The following is a 23,463-nucleotide window of genomic DNA, read 5'->3' on the forward strand; positions in this document are numbered from 1 at the left end:
AAAAATCGCCACAATAGAAAAGAGATATATATATAAACAATCAACACCAATTTAGAACTTCATAGGTTGCTTGTTCTGATTTTGAAATTAAAACGTTTTGAAAGATCATCTGTTTCCCCACCACCACCACTATGATCTCATAACAATTCAACAAAGATATTACATATCTAGTACAATCATTCATACCCAAGGCATCATGTACCCAAGGAATCATGTACCAAAGGCATCATACACCCAAGGCAATGTACCAAAGGCATCATGTAATTGTACCCAAGGCATCATGTACCTGTACCAGAGGCATCATGTACCCAAGGTACAGTAATCAAAAGATATATGACCAAGATAACTTAATTCAAGAAATATATTCTGTTTGAGAGAAATCATATCAAATGCATAATTTAAAGGAGGTGTGCATTAGCATACAAAGTGTTTCATACAAGAAGTAAACATATAGTTTTTAATAGTGAAGTGCAGACACACACTTGGTGCAAGACAAAATGATATTGCTCATAAATTCATGGCCACAGTTACTTAGTGGACAAGTACAGAGGTCCAGTATATATTTATTCACTTTGATCTCCAAAAGTAGCCAATATAAATCCATTGTTCATTCATTATTTGTCTTGTTATGATAGACATCAGTTCGTTAAGACACTGATTAAAAATTATCCAGATGAAATAGTAAACCTTGTACCGAGCAACATTGAGAAATATATTTCATTCTGCTAGGCTTTTATGATTGATAAGTTCATGATAAAAGGAAAACAAACAAAAGGACGAACAGCTTAATAAAAATTTAATTTATGAAAAATTTGTTGAGACAGACATTTTATAGACCTAACACCTTCATATCATTTTCCCGTATGAATAATGGATATGTGACAACTTTAATGAAACGTCTATACTACTAACAGAAAATGGAAACGTTTAACTCATTCTTTAACAATTAAAATACATCAAATGACCAGGATATCATGGAATATTTCTACTGAAAACATATCTACTTGACCATTATATAAAGAAATATGCATTTACGTTATATGACATATTTTAGTAATTTATGAACTGACCAATATGGAGGGGGGGGGGGGGAATCTGGGCAGTTGCGATTTTCTTTTGAGCCAAGCTATTTTGTTCGCTTTTTCAAGAGGATTATTTTTTTCTCAAGTCATAGATACGACATGGATTTGTTTTTGTTGCTATAATTCCCAGCAAGAGAATCAGGATATTTTCAAGGCTATCTGAGAGCCTGAATTTTGTTTTAAATCCCACTCCCATCAAAAATAAAATGTTTTGTCCTTTATCAATGAATTTAAAACTACAAACTAGACCAGCCCACTATTATAGTGCTCCAGATATGCCCATGATGCAAGGTTAAAAATGTCAGATGTAGAATAAAAGCTGTTTACAGATTATGACGTGTTCTAATGATAAAGAGTAATAGGAGGTGGAGCTAGCATCACATCATATAATTAAATAATCCTCCTTGCCTAAAGAAGTAAATCGTGTTTAGAAGTGGGCAAAGCCAGCAGAACCTAAATTGTTACATACACTGAAACAAAGAGATGGAGGCCATTCATGATATAAATCTAAAGTTTGAGACAAAAAGCAACATGATTTAAAAACAAAGAAACAAGCAGAGAGAGAGAGAGCAACTAATCTTCAGACTAATAGTGCATTCGGTAAACAGGAAAATCTGAGAAAAAGAAACAACTGTATATACAGATGAAGATGACGTATTTAAATGTCAGAAAGAAATAATTTGCCAGAAGTACAATTGTTAACAATGACTTGGTATTATTCCGTTTAAAAATCAAATCAAATTTTTAAAAAATGTGGATTTACATTGTTAGAATTGTCAAATTGGTTGATGCACAAATTAAACTACAATTTGACAAACAAATATAGTGATAATGAAATTGTTAACTACTGTTTGTCATTGCTGTTGTAGGGTTTAACGCCATTTTTCAGCACACAATAGGCTAAACATGGCGGCCAGTATTAATGGTGGAGGAAGAACCTGGGAAAACAAAAAAAGTTTGTCTTTTACATAATAAAATAATCACACCTTCTTAGTTTTTAAATGCAGTTATTAAAACATTGTTCTCTTCTAGGAAAGATGTGATGTGCACATTTATTTGCACTGTAAAAATTGGGTTCATCTGTTTTAATAACTAATGATTAAGCAACACGTTAACTGTTTACCTCATATCCAGTAAAATAAAACCACTACTCGAGACCACAAAAATATACAAACTAACAATAATTGTGTATTAGCATCATGTTTTTATATGAACAATATATTTCTGGGAATTGTGTATTGTGTGTAACTTGTATTTAGCAAACCTAGTTAAATCCATAGCTGTTTGCAAATGCCAAGAGTATAGTTTTCCACTGAAAAATGTTGCGCAACTCTTTTGCTTTATGGTAATTGGATTTAAAATAAATATGGGACATTTGTCTTTAACGATTAAAATTTTATCCCTTCATACTCAGTTTCATACCATCAGGGTACTCATGACTTTGTCGAATGGGAAATCGTAAAGCAATTAGATCAACAAGAATAGCCCCGCTTTTTTTTCTGAATGACTGCATGATCATTTGAACTTTAATGGGAAAGATAAAGAATAATGTTATGTATGAAAACATGAAAAAAAATTAACTTAATGTTGCTCTGTTATTGGTTGTTTAAATTTTTATTCTATCTCTCTCTCTTTAAAAAAAAATTAAACTATTTCAAAACCATGTTCTACCTGACCATTTTTGGGGCAAGTTCTATTTCCCAAGGGCAAGTTAAATTTTCCAGTCACCATGGCAAGCAGACTTTTGGAAAATTTGTAAATCCCTTTATAGATATATATTAGAAAAGGAAAATTAAGGATTTGTTAGAAAGGGAAACAAGAAAAAGAACAAAATGAAGTAAACAATTCTGATAAAAACATAAAATACTAGAATGTTTAAGTATTTTTGCCTTCGTAGCAAATTCAGTTCATGAACTACATTAAGTATAATGAAAGCTAGACCCTTTGTAATGATTAATTTTTAGACTTGGAACTGAAAGATTTGTTAACAATGATTTTATCAATATACTTAACAGTTATCATCCCATCACCTTGAAATCAATGAAATGCATCAAATATTTGATAAGCTGACTTTTGAGATTGGGAACACTTACTTATCCATTTAATTGTTTGCCAAATAGTATCAACTTATTGGTCTCCTGTTAACTGCTACATAAACAACAATTATAGACAGAGTCTGAGTTTTACATTTTCAGTTCCATTGATCACGCTTTGAATGAAATCATGGTGGTTAATCATTAGTGATGAGTTCCTTTTATTTCCAAACACACCTGTCAGTGAAATCTCACAAGTATTGATAATGAATGACTTGTACACCTAAAGACAGCAACATACATCAACATAATACTCGGCCAGCTAAGAAACTGCCCATGGCTAAGTAAGGCACCTGAACATCGTCTTATCCTGCATACAAATATTATGATTAAACTGGCAAGTTAGAATAGCAATATTTATTTCTTATGTGTCAAAACTGGCTTCAATTAGTAAATTGAACACCAATAAACCCCAAGTGAATATGCCAATGTGTGATTCCATGTATAGAAATAAATTTGTACATTGAATCGAATATCAATTATGTTCATCCTCCATTCCTTTCACATCATCATCATGGATGCTCATCCGGTAGATTCATGTCATTAAATAAAAGATGGACATCCAGAAATGATGGACATGTCTGATATCCTGTTAAATTTACAAATATATAATTGAAATTATTTAAATCAAAATATGAGATTTTAAAGAAATAAAAAAATAGATTGGTCCTGGTTTTCTGTGGTTAACTGCTGAGATGGTCATACATGTTATTGGCTGAGCTTATTGCCACTTTAATGACCAAAAACACAACACAAAAACAATTAACCCCTCTACAAACCATGAATTTAAATGCCGATGAATGCATACATTTTTGAAAAAACATGAAAGTTGATGGCCACTAAAACAGACAAATATACAGTATTTGCATTTCAAGTTACACAGTAAATATTTTTGTTACAAAACCAGACTACCTTAAACAAGACAGCAATTCCAGTAAAGCATGCAACATTGGGAAGGCACTTTTGATTTGAATGATCCATTATAGATGTAATTTCATGCACATCACAAAAGAGTTTAAAAGGCTGTCTACCATAAATATTGTTTTATAGTTGAAATCTACTGTTTTTGAAAATCAAAAAAGTTTTGAAAAAATTGAGAAAAAGTGAAAAAATTGTATTTTCACATTCTATCTTTGTATTACAGAAACCCATGAGAAGCAGTCTATTGGGCACTAGAAATTTCATAGGACAATGACTGGTGCAAATGATACATGGCTGAGTAAATTAATTCAGTAGACTAATATGTGTACACAAAAACTGATTTCCTCACCATATCAGTAGAGTTTTGGTCAATTCCAAGACGTTTTATAAACAATAAAAGGATCCAAGATGATTCATGATAGCTTTCAAATCTCTGAATAAAAACTGACAGACTTTGGCAGAGATGAGGTAAAAAGGAGTCCAAACAAAATATGACCGCAAAAACACTGATGTTTATTTTGATTGTTTGTCTTTTTTTATTGTTATTGGGTTGTTCAAGTTGTTTTTTAGAGGAATATTTAAGGTCAGCTTTTCTATTTTTGGTTCTATTCATGTCAAATGCCTAAATGTGAAAGGAAAAATATGGACCAGAAAACTATGGCCAACTTGTTAAGATAATAATAATAACAATGAATGTCTTTAGTCAGTTATCTTATGAGCAAAACTAAAAATTCTTGTGAACTTTATAAAACATTCTTTGCAATGAACTACGAAATATACAACTCTTCCAATTCATTTAATTGACAATACACTGACTCATAATAACTTTTATTGTAGCATTCTATCAGTTCTGAGGTCCCAAGGGGTGGTGGTGTGCATGACCCCAAAAAGTGATGTTATTCATTGAGCACAAGTTATCTTTTCATATAAGCTTATTAAAATTGCTGTTAATTAAAATCTAACAAAATATGAGAACATATGTTTGTTTTTTAAAGCATTTAATATGCTTACAAACAACAAACAAAAAACCAGTTCAAAGATTAGTAGTGTCCAATACCATCACTGCATGAATACATGTACCAACACTCGTATAATTGCAACAAGACAGACATTAAATAAATAAAAAATATACCAAGTTTCTGTGTTTCAAATCATGGATAGTGGAATATTTTCTTAATCAGATACTGTCTTTGTTGCCCTTAATAGTTCAGGGTGATGGCGGTTCAAGATAATGAAGCAATGTCAAATATGCTGGGTGGTGTTGCTACATCAACAGATGCTATACTCTTCAGAATGACTGAATGCAGTGTGTGAAATCTTTTTTATTTTTTTGTGCTCTGCTCACTTTACAGATGGCTCGTCCTTATTTGAATCACAGCTGCATTTTGACATTTTACTTTAAATAATGAATCACACTTGTACATCATGACAACTGAAATGACAGTGATTTGCATTTTATATACGAACTGAAATCCGATTTTAACTTGCCAATAATATTTAACAAAAATGGCTTAAATATTCTCATTCAAGGCAATAGTTTGAATAATTTTTGTTCTTCAGCATCCATCTCTTTGATTTCCATATAACTTTAAATGAACTGGTTTCTTCCACTTTGCCTATGCAAATTAGCCTAATGGGCTCTCCCACATCAGTTTGCAATAGATTTAACAAGGCTTCACTCTGGCTATTCTCCACAATTAAGTAATTCATGAAACGGTGGTTGCTTATGTGTGACCACCTTGCCTTTTAATTGTCTCTATGATAAACAGCTGTATAAACTGACTCAAGCATAGTTTTAAATGGTTCAAAAGCAGGAGTGTTAACTGTAAATATAGACTACATACTCGGGAAATGTACAGTGGTGGTCTACAAATTTATCTTTCTCATTTTTACATTTTTTCCCCAAAGATCACATGAGAGGTTTGTGAATCAAACCACGTTTTTCATGTGACACATCATGTTATGGCAGATTTGGATATATTTTAATTGCCTTTTCTAAGTATCATGTAATTTTTAAATGGTAGAAGCAGAGGTAGGCATCCACAAGTACTCAAGAGAATGTATATTATTGTCAGGAGAAACCACAGTCCTTTTCTCATTAATATGCTCTGTATACAATCACAAGTACCAAGCTACCCCAGTGAATAGTTAAAAAAAACCACAACAAATATTTTTGCATGACTATGTAAAATGCATGCCTCACGAGATGTGGCAACAAAATGTACAGCCTCTTTACTGACCTCCGACTGAATGACAGAGTAAACTTATTCAAGACTCTTAATAGTTACCATATATACTTGTTTACAACTGCAAACTGCACAGACCCAGATCTGCCACTGCATTTATGTTGGCATATTAGGGTCTATGTTGCATGCAGTTGGACTGAACTTATAGGTCAGTACATATGCTGTGAATCACTAGTACAAGTAATCATCAACCAGATTTTGTCAGGTCTTCCTTATTGTTCATATAGGCCTGCACGGATCTCCACAGTGCCGTAACATTGCCAGAACCAAATCCTCGAGCTCCTACTCGTTGAATTATCTCTAGAAAAAATGTATTTTTGTCAAAAATTGGCTTGGTAAACTTCTGCATCAAGTACCTGCAATGACAACAAAAAAATGAGATTCTTTGAATTTTAAAAGCAGATGGATTGCCAACATTCATTAATGTTCAGAATAATAATTCCAATAGGCTGTTTATAATAGCCACTGAATGTGTATTGGTGTTCAAATACTAAAAGTATCAAATCTGAAGAGACTCTGTCATATGGGTTTAGAGACATCTTGCAGAAAACAAAACTACTTAATTAAGCATGGGAAATAACTCTGTCAAAACTGAACATATATTGCTAGCACCTGACCTTGTATGAGATATATCCACATAAATTAGGTTGGATAATCTAGTCTCATCCTAAGGATAGAGGGTATAGTTGTTATTGTTGTGGGGTTTAATGCCATTTTTCAGCACACGATAAGCTATGCATGGCAGCCATTATTAATGGTGGAGGAAGAACCCGGGAAGAAATACTGACCCACGAGAAAGAGGGTATAGTTAGATCAACATACGTGTTGGGGTTCAACAGCACACAACTGGCTACATGTTAAGTTCTCGGATCTACCAAAGTATATTCCATGAGAAGAGAAGCTTGTGTACAGTTTAAATAATGAATAAAAAGTGATACATACTGATACAGAAAATATCAATTCTTAACAACTTTAATAAAAAGATAAAAATAAAACAAGATTCTTCCACAGAAAAGTCTTACATATTTCACTCGTCTATTCAGAAAAATTCCCCTAATTCAAATATTGTAGGAAAGAGTGCCTCTCCATATCTTCAGTTGAGATATTCAGTCTGGCAATATACTGGCTAAGGCAATTTTATGGCTGAAAATATCTCACCCATTAGGAGGAAATGAAAATAATGTAATTATTTATACAATAGAGAATTTCAAAATATTTATCCTGTAAACAAAGCAGCAGATTAGGAGGAATGGTGATAATAAACAACTGCTCAAAGACCACTGATGGATGTAGGACCTTCTCATAAGCTCTTCTGTTCTTTGAACTGAAGAGTTAATAAAAATGGACCCAAACTGTTGTTGGTTTAAAGATAACATAATTTGTTTGAAATATTCAGTAAAACACATGATTATTGTTTTTTATGTACAAATATTAACAATAATTTAATTGTATCTTGTTACACCTGTACTAATAATACAGATGCCCTATTTAGCATGTTTTTGTTTGCAGTAATCTGTTATAATTGGCTGAACTGCCCCTTCCACCCTTCCCAGTCCATAAACTTTAATAAAAGTTGGTCTACAGTTGTCATTATTGATCAATGTATGTGAAAGTTTAAGTATACAGGTTGGACCACTCCGGTGGCCTAGTGGTTACAGTGTCCATCTCAGATGCAGGAGGTCATGGGTTCGAACCCAGACAGAGTCATACCAAAGACTTATAAAAATGGTATTAGCAGTTACCTTGCTTGGCGTTCAGCATTAAGAGGATAGTTCTAGGACTGGTCGATCTGGTGTCAGGATAATGTGATTAGGTGAGACATCATGCTACATGTCTGCAGCATGATGTCCCAGTGCCAGACATAACTATAAACTGTCACACTGCAGATATTGTAGTGATATGACTGAAAAATTGCTAAATCTCATTTAAAAACACAAGCAAGAAAAGTATTTAAAAATTCTGACAAGCGTGTGTGTAGGGTCATCTACTGGTCAATTAGCAACTACCCTTGATTTCTGAAGGACAGTTTAAAAAATCATAATTAGCTGCAAAGACCTCTGCCTGACTTTTGCCCAGCATAGGTTTCCTGGAGTCATGTAAGAGTCTGGTGAAAGAATACAAGCATGAATATTATGTTAAAATGAGGAACAAATGAATACCTAATGACTAGACTGGAATTATCTCCCTTGGTCTCTTCTGAATTGTTTGCCCGGTCTTCTGGGTCAGCTTCAGCATCAATTAGTATACCATTCTCTTCAAGTACTGTAAGGTCTTCTCCTACATCACATATCTCCTGAAGCTTACCAACCTTAATAATAATAATAATAACAATTAACATTAATGATATTACAAATAGCAATCATCAAACAAGAATCCTTTGATGGAAATGATGCTCAACCGAGCAAAGAATTTCCTGAAATTCAAGATAAGACAATTCCTTCCTTTCAACTACTAATATTCTTCAGTGATAACAAGATTCTCTTGTGCATATACTGGATGTCAATGTGCCATCATTTTCATTTAGGGCAATGTAGAAAGTATTTTCATGACAATAAGAAAATATTTTCATGTGAACCCACGTCACAATGTTAATCAATTTAGGGAAGTTAGTGACAACAAGATTTTTAATACAGTTGTCCTTGCAGCCATAATGGACTGGCATCATTTTCATTTAGGACCAACTATATATTATAAGAAGTCTACTGGTGAAAACCCCCATATTAATATAGCCTTCCATTTGAGGAATAGAGATCACAATATTTTCAAGATAGCTACCATGGTGGTCATATTGAGGGTTATTCATTCTTATTAAGAACCAACCAGACACCATAAGAATTGTTTTGATTAAAGCCTCATGTTAAAAATAACTTTCCATTTAAAAATTAGTAAAAATAAGACATTCAAGGCAGCCACATGCTGGATGTCAGATCAGCAGCATTTTAAGTTAGGATCAACAAAACTTCATATGAAGTCTGATACCAGCATTCATTCAGATTTACTGTACCAAAATTTTTAAGCTGGCCACTGATGACATGAAATGATCAGACAGAGTTGTGAGAACAAGATTTTCAAGAGGGCTGACATGGTGGCATCATATTTATTTAAGACCAGATGGACATTATAAGATGACTTTTGGTGAAAACCCCATGGCAATATGACCATCTATGTAGAAGGAGATACAATAACAAGATTTTCAACATGGCCACTTAGTCAGCCATACTGGACATCAGATTGGCACCATTTTCATTTAAGACCAACTAGACATCACAAGAAGTTTTCAAGTTAAAACCTCATGTCTGTATAACCATCCATTCAGGAGGAGTAGCAAAGTGGCAGCTGTATTGGATCTTTGAGCACCATTTTCATTAAGGACCAACTTGACCATGGGATGAATGTGTGTGTGTCTGTGTAAAGTGTCATGACAATTCTTCCAGGTAGATTAGGTGGAGTGGCAAAAATAAATTTGTGCTAATGGGTGAATGGATGATAGATAACAGATGGACATATGATGAAAGACCAGCCAATAAACTCTTCTGGTCCATGACCGATATAGCTAAAATCTAACCATCATTAATTGTTTTTATCATCATCTTTGGAATATTTGCTTATACAAAACATCTGACAAGTAACATGTTCTTGTAGATGTCTTGGACAAAACTCTGTCAATTTACTTTGTAACTAGAAATATGTCCATATGCCACAGATACGTGGCCACTATGATGCAGTTAAAGGGTAACAACTAAATCAAACAGGGACCATAACTCCATCACAATGGAACACTCTAGCAAGAAGGTTGGGCCTGCATGTTGAGCCAATGATCAAAGCATTGTTGTAAAATGCATGATGTTGATTCACATTAAAATCTGTCAGTTGGTACCTTGATAACTGCCCATTGCTAATTATCCAGGTAGTTAAAAGAGTCATAGGGTCTCTGCTTACCTTATACACATTTTCTGCCAGTGCAGCACTCATTTTTCAAGCTGACAATCCTTTTGACACAGCCCTGAAAATGTGTACTTTTTTTTAGTGGCAAACAGAGGTGTGACTCTTTCAGTAAATAACTGAACTTAAACCCATAACTTGTTGTCTCACATGACAACCCTCCGAATGCACTGCAAGTATTCCAGTGGCAAGTAAGAGGGTGGTTATTTGATCTTGCTGCACAACTGACATGCATTCAGTTGCAACCTTTAATGATTTCACAAACTATATGATCAAAGTGTTACTTACAGAGCTCAAGCTCAGTCCCTAAATTGGCATCTGCATATGACAGTGAAGCCAAGAAAAGAGAGTTGGATGATATTTACAATGACTATAGTTTTCACATATCCTCCCATATATTTGTGCCCTCTACCGATTTTAAAAACTTGCATCAATGATATAAAAAAGGCACAAGTAATTTCATTCCCTGATTCATAAATTTTAACCTGATTCCTATCAAGGGGTCCATAACACAGTTGAATTATTGGCATTTCCACGCAAACAGAAGCTCCTGACGTAGACAAGCAAACTGACTGCTTTTTATTTATTGTTTCAAGAATGGTTGATTTCAGTAGAACTTTGACATCTGAATCCAATACTTGCAACGTCTAGTTTTAATATTTCTAACACAAAATGAACCAAAAAAAAGGTGGAACTCCTGTATACACCTGGTTCAAAGACATGTAAATCCAAAATTTACAGAATTATTGACATTTTCAGAGGATGAAATACATCATATCTGCTGCTTCAAAACATAGACTGGCCCAAGCAAATATGGTGACTGCATTTGCTAAAGAAACTACATTTTCATTATAAAAAAGCCAACAATCTGTGTTTGGTATTGCTAAAGAAACTCCCTTTTCATTCAAATAGCTAACAATTTGACTGAGTTTGGGAACTGCTGGCTACAATCAGGTTAGAACTTATAAATCAATCAATGTTTAGTGCAGTTTTACATCCTAGATGCATTTTGTTTTTAAAATCAGTAGAGAGGTACAAACAAATGGGATGGTGTGAGAATACTACAGACCATGACAATTTACTGGATGACAATGGAAGATTTCAGAACTTTAACAGGAAAAAAAAAGTGTTTCAGAACTTTAACAGGAAAAAAAAAGTATGTGTGTTTCCTATTGCACTCGTTTTAAAATTAGGGTAGGTAGGTAGTGGTTTTTAAAAAAAAACATATATATTATAATGATTAGTATATATAATGTACTAAGCACCTAGGGGAAAAATTGCTAGGGTCAGCAATGAAAACACGTAGAGTCAGCAGACTGGAAACACCTGTTATCTTTGCCTCAGACAATGAGGATGAATTCTTGGACTTTGTAGCAGATGACATTATTTAGTGACATAAATTGGAAATTGTGAATTTAAAAAAATGCAGATTTAACTTCAGGCTTGTACACATTTAATAGAATTTCCCTTTGACTGGGTACCCAGGTAACTGATCATTAGGATCGATGGGTACCAGTAGAAGTTTTCTATAATTTTGACCTTTCTATAATCTAATTCATATGGTTTTGTTTTGTGAGCATGTTATTGGCTTGTCAGACCAATTTGTGCTTAGAACTGTCTGTGGCACACTGGACAGCTATTTGGGGTTGCTTGATCAAATGGAAATGTGCTGCAGTTCAGAGATTTATGCCTCTCTCACTTCTGCACTGCCTATAATTCTCCTCACTCCATAGTCTGATGCTCCAATATGGATTTGTCAGCACCAGGTATAAAGAATCTGTACAATGTCCTCACAAAGACTCAGGGACAATGCTGAATTGTTTCAAGGATGATTTGAGTGAAGTCTTTAAAGAATTTCTTCTGACTTACCTGATGTCTGTGTCCCTCATTCACCTAACTGTACAAGATCTTCTTTGATATTCACTCATCTGACATCATGGTGACAATGCCTGCCCATCTCAGCAGAGCATGGATGCCTTTAATGCCTGTCCATGTGAGAACTTCAGTCCTGCCCATGTGAGAACCTCAGTCCTGCCCATGTGAGAACTTCAATCCTGCCCATGTGAGAACCTCAATCCTGCCCATGTGAGAACCTCAGTCCTGCCCATGTGAGAACTTCAATCCTGCCCATGTGAGAACCTCAATCCTGCCCATGTGAGAACCTCAGTGTCTGGAACCCAGTCCTGCCATCTTATCCTCATCAATTTCCTCCAACAGCCAATGTGAAAACAGTTCAGTTTCTGGGCATGGTGTCTATACACTGCCCAGGTTTTCACATGTATACAGCAGTGCCAGCAATACAATGGATTTCTAGACCTTCAGCTCTGCTTGTAGACTGAGGCCTCTTCACCCCCACATATTGGCATGTAGTCTTCCGTAGGTCATGTTTGTTGTGGCAATTCTGCCATTAGTTTCATCATCATGTGGACTGCACATGACAGTACGCTGCTAATGTAAGTGAACTTCTCGACTGAGAGGTTTGGCCATTCACTGTGATGGCTAGATCTATTTAAGGCCTTCTTGGTGTAGGTTGGTGCATCAATTCTCACTTCTTGAAGTTGATTGTGACCACAATTACCACAAGCAGAGAAATGGACAGACTGTTGCAAATCTATCTCAGATCTGGCATTCAGGGAACAGGCTGTCACAAAACCCTCTACACTACACTTAGTCAAATACTTAAGATAGGTGAGGTTGGGATAGGCAATAGTCACTCAAAGGATGAAGACAAAGAACCAAAAATACACAATTACATATACTGACATATAACATTAATAAATGCATACACACATCCACAATAACACTACCTCTGTCATGATAAATGAAATAAAATAAAAATAAACTGATTCAAGTCTTGCTATTCAGCTCTCTTAATTATACAGTTCTATCATTACACTACATTGGGAACTCACCAAAATAAATTCCTCCACTTGTAACATGGTCTGGACATAATTCCACAATTTAGCTCCATGAATTTACACAATTTCTCCATCCATAAGTCAACAATACTTATAACAACTGAATGTGGCCACAACTGAACACTATTCAAATTCTTTGCTTCCATTATATTTCCAATTTTTCCCTCTGCTGGCCAAAACACTTTATGTAGTCCTATGGAGATGTGTACTCACACTACTTATCTATCCTTCACCAAAATGCTTGGCAAGTTCTTTGGGGTCACACACCCACTTCCAGCACTTTGAATTCCATCCAACGCCAGCCAACATGCTAGGCAAGGGCTACAGGGCGTCACCCCGCCCCCCCCCCCCCCGCGTCCAACTGCATGCCTGCCTGCACTCTCCCACACTTCTATCTTTCTGACTGCTTTATATTCTCATAACACATCAATCTGTGTATGACATCTTGCTTTTTACACAGCAAGAGTATCTTATAGGAACACATATTTTTAATTATAACTGCAATGTTAGTTTAGCTCAGTGGGTATAACATATGTACACTTTTGGCAACAAGTTTTGACCAAACTGTTAATTTAATGAGTTTGTGTGACAAAAACATCAGCAAATAGATCACAGTCACTTCAAATAATATGATCACATTTAAAATGATCTATTTTCTTAAATAAAAGTAGAAAAGAGACGTTGATAGCTACCACTTCTTTCTTGTTACTGCAATTCCTCCATACTATGAGTTATGTCCCTTTATGGACAATACTACAAATAAACCAGGATTAATGTGTGATGCAAAGTTAAAGCAGAATGTTTATTCTGAAATTTACATAAAATACTTCATTTTATCAACATTTAAACAAAAGAAGAGATTACAGGGTTTTTTTGCTTCTTTATTTTAAAAAATTGTCAAATTAAATGTGTGCATGTGTGTGTGTTTTGGATTTTTAAAGTAGCTTTAACAATTTTTCAGTCATATCGCTAGGATATCTGCAGTGTGACAGTTTATAGTGATGTCTAGCAATGGGGAATCATGCTGCAGAGATGTAGCATGATGTCCCACCCAGTCTCATTATCCTGACACCTGGCCAACTGGTCTGAACACTAACTTCTTAATGCTGAGTGCCAAGCGAGGCAGCTGTCAGTATCATTTTTATCAGTCTTAACCATCAAACTTTGACACTAAAGGATTAATTTCCTGTCATACTAGCATTTTTCATGGTTTCATTAGTCAAATGGCTTTTAAAATTTAATTTGTTGCCAGTCTCTATCTACTTCTTCTTCTGGCTACAAAGAAATTGATGTTTAAATTCAAGGCTTGCATGGTATACCTGTGTATAGTATGTGTAAGGTGGCTCTGCAAAATCAACTCCACGCTCCTTTAGAGCTGAAACCGCACGGACAATGTTGGGTGTGTGAAGACCAATATGCTGAACTCCTGGCCCCCCATGCTCATGCAGAAAGGTATCTACCTGATTTGGTCCTGAAAAATATAACCATATCTAAAGTTAAATGGATTGTTAGGAATTAAGACAGTTTCTTTTATAATTATCATTCTTGTATGCTCATGTAATTTATAATTAGCATTCTTTTATGATCATGTAAGTTATGTGAATATATGGGCATGTCCACGAAAATAGAGCCATGCAACCTAAATTTTCATTTTCAAGACATACTTGATTCAAGACTTACTCCTAACGTAAAAAGCTGCTGAAATCATGTTCATTTTTAATATTTATTTATGAAAAATCTGTTTTTTAAACTATTCCAGATTAAAAATTTATTAATGTAAAATTATCAGTTAATTTTTAAATAATACAAGTTTCAAAGAAAAGCGATAATACTTTATTTATTTATGAGACATGAAAACCACCAAGTGTAAAATAATGTACACAAGTTTTGTAACACATTTAGTAGCAAGTAGAATTAACATGGCAAAAATTATTAGCACCTGTCAAGTCTTATTTTGTTACCAAAAACTTTATATATGATATAAAAGGAAGAAAGTGTGTGTGTGTGTGTGTGTGCGTGTGTGATTTGGATTTTTAACACAGCTTTAACAATTTTTCAGTCATATCGCTACAATGTCTGCAGTGTGGCAGTTTACAGTGATGTCTAGCACTGGGGCATCATGATGCAGACCGCTCTATAAGTGAGGGCACAAGCTAATGAGGGACATTCAAAAAGCCTGCTAGACATCCAGAAAATGTGGGGTTGTGTGTGTGTGTGAGACTGGGCTGTTTAATAGTTGAATCCTCATTTAATAATATAGTTAGGAAAATTGTCAATAAAGTGTTTTTTCTGGTGAAGTTGTTTGATATTCTCTATAAATTGCATTTATTTTCAAAATGTCCAACATCTGAAAGATCGATAACATGATTCCAACTGGTTTCAACAACCAAAAAGGTATGCGAAAACATTTGTGTATTACATCATGGCTTTTTGTTTTGTTGATTAGTCTGGTTCCCATAGCGATATATAATAGTATTTTGCAAAACTAGGAGTCTGCAAAGCTGGGAACCAGACTTACTGTTGATACACTTCCAAACAAGAATGCTTTTTATATAAAAAAAAACCATGCAACATTTATTTCATTGGACGTCTATGTCGAAACTCAATTTTTTTATTTTTCAATAAGTAAAATATTGATTCCATGATTTCATTGCAAGTAATAGTGGAACTTCTTATCATCCTTGAGGATATCTCTAAGTGTGAATTCAGGAATTCTCTGAAACTTGTTTTTCCCACAATGGTCCATATCTGTGAAACAAAGCGCTTTACAAAGTACTTATTCTGCTTGGTTACCTTGCTATCTTTAATCAGTTATGACTGAGTAGGTTAATTTAAGGTAGTTTAATCAGATTATGTACACAATAACATTTTTAACAGTGTTCGATTGATCAACTACAACGAGTTACCCGGCATACAACTGGGGCCGGTGGTTCTTAAGCATGTAGGATTTGCATGCCTTTTAACATTTTTTTTATTCCACCTCCTTTATTTGATTCAAAAAACATAATTAATGTAATAACAGAAAAGGAGGCCCACTTTTAATTTAGTGCAATAATACAGCAAATGCACTGCTACTCTGATATCAAAACACAGTAGGCACTTAATTAGGTTCTCAGAGAAACGCTCATGGACATAGCTATTACAGTAAATTGACACATTTTATGTTTAATTACAAGAGGACACATTGTATTTATGATGATTATGCTTAAAAGGAACTAAAAGACTGAACCAAAACACAAATTTCAATTCATAAAAAAATTATTTAATTGCTATTTATTTATTAATGTACTGTGTGGCATTTTCATTGATTGAAATGTCCTTGAATATCATTAACTGCGGTGTACTAAGAATGTCATTTGAAAAGATAACATAACAAATTATATGAATTCTTATTAAAAGTAGATAGTTCATAATGCTGATTAAAATTTCCAGGTCCTATCTATTCTTTTCAACGATAAATGAAGCAATATCAAAATTACCATTACATTTTGATTGCAATTTTTCTTCAAGTCCATCAAATAGGGATCAATTTTTTTGCTATTATCTGGTTTAAAAAATGGGATCCATGCCTGACTCAATATTATAAGTGGGTTCATGAGTTATCTGGGAGCAAGTTAACGAGGGAGTGTTGTATATGTATGAAAATGTTAAAGTGTGAAACCTTGGTCAGCAAGAGCCTCTGCTATGACAAACTTTATGCTGTGTTTGGAGCTGTCAACTGAGTAAAGTCCTGTCTCAGCACATTTCCAATATTCAAATGCTTTGAGACGTAGTCCTATATCTGTACTATTTATCACAAATCCCTCATTTTCATCTTCATCTCTGAAACAAGAAACAATAGCCATTATTTAAAAAATGTAAAGCAATCGTATAATTTGAACATGTTTCAACCTCATATCCATGCTGGGGTGGGTTATATGAATCTCATTCTAAACAAGAGTCCCTCTGAGGGACTTACACTCTACTGGGCAAAAATAATTTCGAAGAATTGAGGATAAAACTATTCTTCCTTTGAATTGTCAAGTGCTGAGACCATCTCTGAGTGTGTGTGATTTGGATTTTTAACATAGCTTGAACAATTTTTCAGTCATATCGCTACAATGTCTGCAGTGTGGCAGTTTAAAGTAATGTCTAGGAGTGGGGCATCATGCTGCAGACATGTAGCATGATGTCCCACCCAGTCACATTATCGTGACACCAGGCCGACGAGTCCTAACACTAACCCAGGGATCGTCCTGGGCTTCGCCAATGTCGCAAATTGCGATTTTTTTTCCTTATTGGCGACAAAAATATCCCATCTGGCGATTTTTTTGGCGACAGACTTTTTGGTTATTTAATTTGTAAATACAATCATTGATTTGGACTGGATAAATTAAAAGGGAGAATGAAAGGAAGCCACAAACTTGACTAAGCAATGCATTGGAATCAATCTGTTACACAAACGATCCTTTGTTCGTATTGACAACCCCATCTTTACAGTGCATTGTTACATCATAATCTGCTCATGCTGACATCTGGGCTGAGTACTGTATGCTGTGTTACAGTCAATCATGCTACCGAACTATACCTACAACTGATCGACTTCTGAAGACGCGAATAGAATAGATACAATTAATTGTATGGCTAATCCTTCTGTTGTTTTTTATTTTTATACATATACCAATACAATAGTTTTGTTGAACCTTCATGGAAAACTGATAACCTTTGAAGTACCGACTACTGCGTATAAATACAAAGCAAATGGAAAAAATCTCAATCACAATTATATCTGTCGCCAGTGCAGCATTTTACTCATTGATCTCTTCCTTTTGCCATCAATCCGTGTTACGGCTGCAGAGACTTAAACTCCGCAACAAAAAATAGCAAATTAAAACAGTGTTGCATAATTAATAATAATTATTTATTTCTCAAAATACAGGAGTGAAAGAATCCCTAAATTGGGTGTGAATTTATGCTTATATATACGGTCCAATATTGCCAGGTGTTGACTCATGTAAGTTTCATTCGTGGGAATGGAGATCCTAGTTTGCTTGTGGAGAAGATTTGTACAGCATTCAGTGATCATTCTTGGGATTTAGGAAGCAATTCACTACAAGCTTTGTGAAGCTAGCCATAAAGGGGGGGGGGGGGGGCTGCTGAGAGACTACTGGTGTCACCTGTCAGCACTGTAGACTGTGAATGTGGATTCAGTAAGATGAACCTCATAAAAACTGACATCAGAAATAAACTCTGCATCTCATCTCTCAAGAATTTAATGAGAATCAGCATGTACTGATGTGAAAAATTAGACTTTGAAACTGCATTCAACAAGTGGACAGCCCTAAAATCGCGACGGATCTTCATGTAACACTTTGTAACATTTTGTTAATGCTTGTTGTAATTAGAGTATTAACTAACCCATCTTTTGTAATTTTCATTGCCTGTTACATTAATAGACTAAATTAACACTTGAAAAAATGTACACTACTTGTTCTGGCGACACTTTTTGAAAATTGGCGACAAAATATTGAGGTTGGCGATTTTTTTGGCGACAGCTTTTTAAAAGCCAGGACCATCCCTGCTAACCTCTTAATGCTGAGTGCCAAGCAAGACAACTGTTAATACCATTTTTGCAAGTCTTTGGTATGACTCAACTGGGTAACAAACCCACGACCTCAAGGAAATGAGGAAGACGCTCTAACCACTAGGCCACCGGCACAGTGTGAGACCATCTCTGATATTCTTCAGCAATGACAAGAGTTTTAAATTTGCTCCCATGATGCAGTTATTAATGTCAGATTGGCACCATTTCAATTTAGGAAAAAGTGGACATCATTAAAAGTCTTTTGATTAAAACTCCATGTCATAATGAGAATCCATTCTTGGGGGGTAGTGACAAGAAGATTTTTCAGACCATCATCATCATCGCAGCAATAATGGATGTACAACTGGAACCTTTTTCTTTTTGGACCAACAATGTATCATAAGAAGTATGTTGCTGAAAATCCTATGTTGATATAGTCCTCCATTAGGAGAGGAGTATAGAAAAACAATATTTTCAATACAAGATGATCCATTCAGGAGTAGCAATAAAAGATTTTCAAAATGGCTGTTACGATGACTATATCTGACTTCAGATCGGCACCATTTTTATTTCCATAGATGCCATTCTGGACATTAGATCATCACCATTTCATTTCGGATGAACTAGATGTCATAGGAAGTCTTTAAGTTGATAAGATCATCCATTCAGGATGAGTATTGATAACAAGGTTTTCAAGAATGGCCGAAATGGTGTTAACAACATTGTTCTAATGGGCGGACATATGACAGACAACAGACTGCACCAAACGCTCTTCTGGTCTAAGACCAGTAGAGCTAAAAATGAGTCTAACATTGAAATGAAAGTGCAAATAATTTCTTACTTTGAATTATTTCTACTCCATAGTTTTGGAAACTGCTGAAGAAGGCACTGAAATTTACTTCAAAGACTTATTTTGACATACAGCTTTAAAAATTTAACAATTTATAAAAGCACTGCTTTGACAATTTTTCAGTCATATCACTATAATGTCTGCAGTGTGGCAGTTTACAGTGATATCTAGCACTGGGGCATCATGCCGCAGACATATAGCATGATATCCGACCAAGTCAAATTATTCTAACACCAGGCCGACCAGTCCTAACTCTAACCTCTTCACTCATTACCCCTGGAGGTTTTTGCCATTTTCGCCTGAAATGCGAGTAGGAAACACATTTTGGGGGCTATTTCTGAATACTAAAACATCGACTTCCAAGAGATTTCCCGTAAATTTAATGCATAGTTGTGTTAGAAACATCGTTTTTCATTGGCTATTTCACTCATGCATGTGCAGAAGGGTAAAATTTGGAGTTCTTTTTTTTTTTTTGCTTAACGACCCATCATTTTTATATCGAGACCACTCTTTATTCCAAATGATCATTTTATCCTACTTTTTGCAAAGGTGCACCTATCTGTGTGCAGTTCAGACTGGTCTGCCTTAGATCTAAGGCCAAAAAGTCTAAAATCCAGACACAAAATCGGATTCCGACCACAGGCAAATTTTGGGTAGAAAAAAATTAGGCTTTTCTCTCTGCATTTTGTAGTGTAACTAGAATGTCCTGATTATTTGGTATCACTGTAGAGCTACATCTGTCTACCTTTCTATAATACCACCCACTTTAGTGCATCATACATGACCTCGATGCCACAGAACTTGGCAGTAGGCTACTACCTCCTGATGCATGAACGCGGTGCCAGGGCTTAACGAGTTAACAGGGATTTGGGAAATTATTTACAAATTGTCGAGGAATGGCCAAATTTGTAATTTATGTGCAATGTCGATGCACAAGTGATTAAATACACAAGGAATATTCAGATTTGGTGACATCATCAAAATGCATCCGTTAACTCATTAGCCACTGGAGGTTTTTGTTGTTTTCACCTGAAATATGAGTAGGAAACACATTTTTGGGGCTATTTCTCAACACATCCTAATATATCGACTTCCAAGAAATTTCCCGTTAACCTAATGCCTAGTTGTGTTATAAACATCATTTTTCATTGGTTATTTCACTCACGCAAAAGCAGAAGGGTAAAAGTTTGAGTTCCTTTTTGTGCTTAACAGACCCATCATTTTCGTACCGAGACCACTCTTTATTCCAAATGCCCATCTTATCCTACTTTTTGCAAAGGTTTGCCTGCCTGTGTGCAGTTCATACTGGTCTGCCTTAGATCTAAGGCCAAAAAGTCTAAAATCCAGACACAAAATCGGATTCCGACCACAGGCAAATTTTGGGTAGAAAAAAATTAGGCTTTTCTCTCTGCATTTTGTAGTGTAACTAGAATGTCCTGATTATTTGGTATCACTGTAGAGCTACATCTGTCTACCTTTCTATACATGACCTCGATGCCACAGAACTTGGCAGTAGGCTACTACCTCCTGATGCATGAACGCGGTGCCAGGGCTTAACGAGTTAACAGGGATTTGGGAAATTATTTACAAATTGTCGAGGAATGGCCAAATTTGTAATTTATGTGCAATGTCGATGCACAAGTGAATAAATACACAAGGAATATTCAGATTTGGTGACATCATCAAAATGCATCCGTTAACTCATTAGCCACTGGAGGTTTTTGTTGTTTTCACCTGAAATATGAGTAGGAAACACATTTTTGGGGCTATTTCTCAACACATTCTAATATATCGACTTCCAAGAAATTTCCCGTTAACCTAATGCCTAGTTATACTGGTCTGCTTTAGATCTGAGGCCAAAAAGTCTAAAATCCAGATACAAAATCGGATTCTGACCACGAGCAAAATTTGGGTGGAAAAAAATCGGGTCCAAAAAATTAGGTTTTTCCTTCTGTAATTTGTAGTACAACTAGAACATCCAGATTATTTGGCATCTTTGTAGAGGTACATCTGTTTACCTTTCTATAATACCACCCACTTTAGTGTATCATAAATGACCTGGTCACTATAGAGTTCAGCAGCAGGATACTAATTCCTGACCTTTAAATGTGGTGCATGGGGTTAATGAGTTAATGCTATTTTTGTTTCTGACCATATTAAATACTATTCAAGACAAAAGACATATTTAAAATCCTATTTTCAATTTGGAATACAAGTAAAACTTTTTGTCTAACAAAGGCTCACAATTGTACATCTAGGTCATATCCTTTTTCAAGCAAACTGATGACAAACATGCACTTTTTCAACACTTAAACATTCATTATTGCCCATTTTACTCCGATTTATTGAATTTATCGAAGAAATAATGAACTATTTAGCTGGTGCTATTTTATGCTAAAATATGATTCATTTTTGCTGAATAATAACTTACATCAAACAAATTTTTTAAGTTGTTTATAATTAGGCTATCCTAGGTAATCTTGTATCTCATTTTGATGTCTGGCATTTTAATTAGGTAGCCTTTATGTGTAGACAAATGTTCCACAAGAGTCTGTCTCGTGTGCTGTTCAAATCTGCAAGACATAAATTCTGTCATATTTGGTTTATCCAACATTTAAACTGGTGTGATGATCTTGCTACTGCCAACATAATTGAAAAATGGATACCGTATTTTGCTTGAAATGGCTTTGCTTGTAAAGGTGGCATAAAAAGCTTAATTTGTTTCTCAGAACTCTGAATTCTTGTCAGGCAGAGTTGCTGAAACTTATAACGCATCCTGAATGCTGGTCATCATTTATACCTGTTAATGAAAAATCTCCGCATTCCAAAGCTTTTCTCGTACCAGTTCAGCACATCTACTGAATCCCCGCTGTTACATGCAAATGTCACATGGTCAAAGTGTGAGATCATATCAGAATTGTAATTAACACAGTCTGCTGCTGATTTCACAGTAGTAAACCCTGGCAGAAATGTTCCCATATATCCATCACTTTCTACTAAGGTGTGAACAACATTACCAACACACGATTTAACTGTTGCAATTTTCACCTTCCCATCTGAGTCCTCCATCGTCTTTACAGGCTTTAACAAGGTCACATCTGCTTTGGCTAGTCGATTTAAACAGCTGTCTATGTTTCTTACATCGAAAGCTATGTTATATACGGTGTCAACGATATTGGGAGTGACTTCTATAGTGCTGTGCGAGTATTTACAACTAGATATTAAATTACTAGGTACATAATATGGGTCTTTCTCTAAGCTCTGAGAAATAGTGCCAGTCAACTGAGTCAACAAAATTGTAGCTGCTCCAGACTTCAGGACCCACTGCTTCAAGAAATCGTTTTCCCTGGTTGCCACAAGCGACAATCCATACTGTCTTGCCAACTTTTTATGACATTCTTCCCCATTTTGAACGCCTATTTCAATATGATGAATGCTAAGTTTCTTCATATGTAAATCTGTATTCATGAAGCGACAATTCGGTCTTTTCCAATACCGTAATGGCCATTTAACAAATAATAAAACTCGCATAACTTCTAGTCACAAAGTAAGTACACGCAAGGTGTCTTAGAGGTTACTTAACGTGTGGAACAGTTCATTGTCCATACTTTTTGATGAAGCTAAATTCATATTTTCACACACCAGTCTGAACGTATTTGAAATACTTCTAATTTGTTCCATAATTTGTTTAAATTATGTCGTTTCGATAATGTTTACTTTAACTCGGGATTTTTAATAATATTCTAGTAATAACATTTTCAGTTTTAGTGTGCTCTAGACTGCTACCATTTTGTAATTTGGAACATTGCTTCTAAAGTAGTTTTCAGGAATCATGGAGAACTCGCCCC

At 35.1% G+C, this 23,463-nt stretch overlaps 1 protein-coding gene across 1 annotated transcript; it reads right to left on the bottom strand.

Annotated features, from left to right (window-relative positions):
• Positions 1-779: 779 nt before the first annotated feature.
• Positions 780-23,237, bottom strand: LOC149795573 (4-hydroxyphenylpyruvate dioxygenase-like protein). The gene is made up of 5 exons (XM_089965409.1): positions 22,416-23,237; positions 16,864-17,024; positions 14,522-14,673; positions 8,502-8,650; positions 780-6,698 (listed from the first exon to the last, which is right to left on the bottom strand). The coding sequence occupies exons 1-5, from the start codon at positions 23,144-23,146 to the stop codon at positions 6,530-6,532; spliced, it is 1,362 nt and encodes a 453-aa protein (XP_089821535.1). The 5' UTR covers positions 23,147-23,237; the 3' UTR covers positions 780-6,529.
• Between the last annotated feature and the right edge of the window lie 226 nt (positions 23,238-23,463).

The sequence above is a fragment of the Sinohyriopsis cumingii genome, chromosome 7 (genome assembly GCF_028554795.1).
Source record: "Sinohyriopsis cumingii isolate HCF-2022 chromosome 7, ASM2855479v2, whole genome shotgun sequence".
NCBI classification, from domain to species: Eukaryota; Metazoa; Mollusca; class Bivalvia; order Unionida; family Unionidae; genus Sinohyriopsis; species Sinohyriopsis cumingii.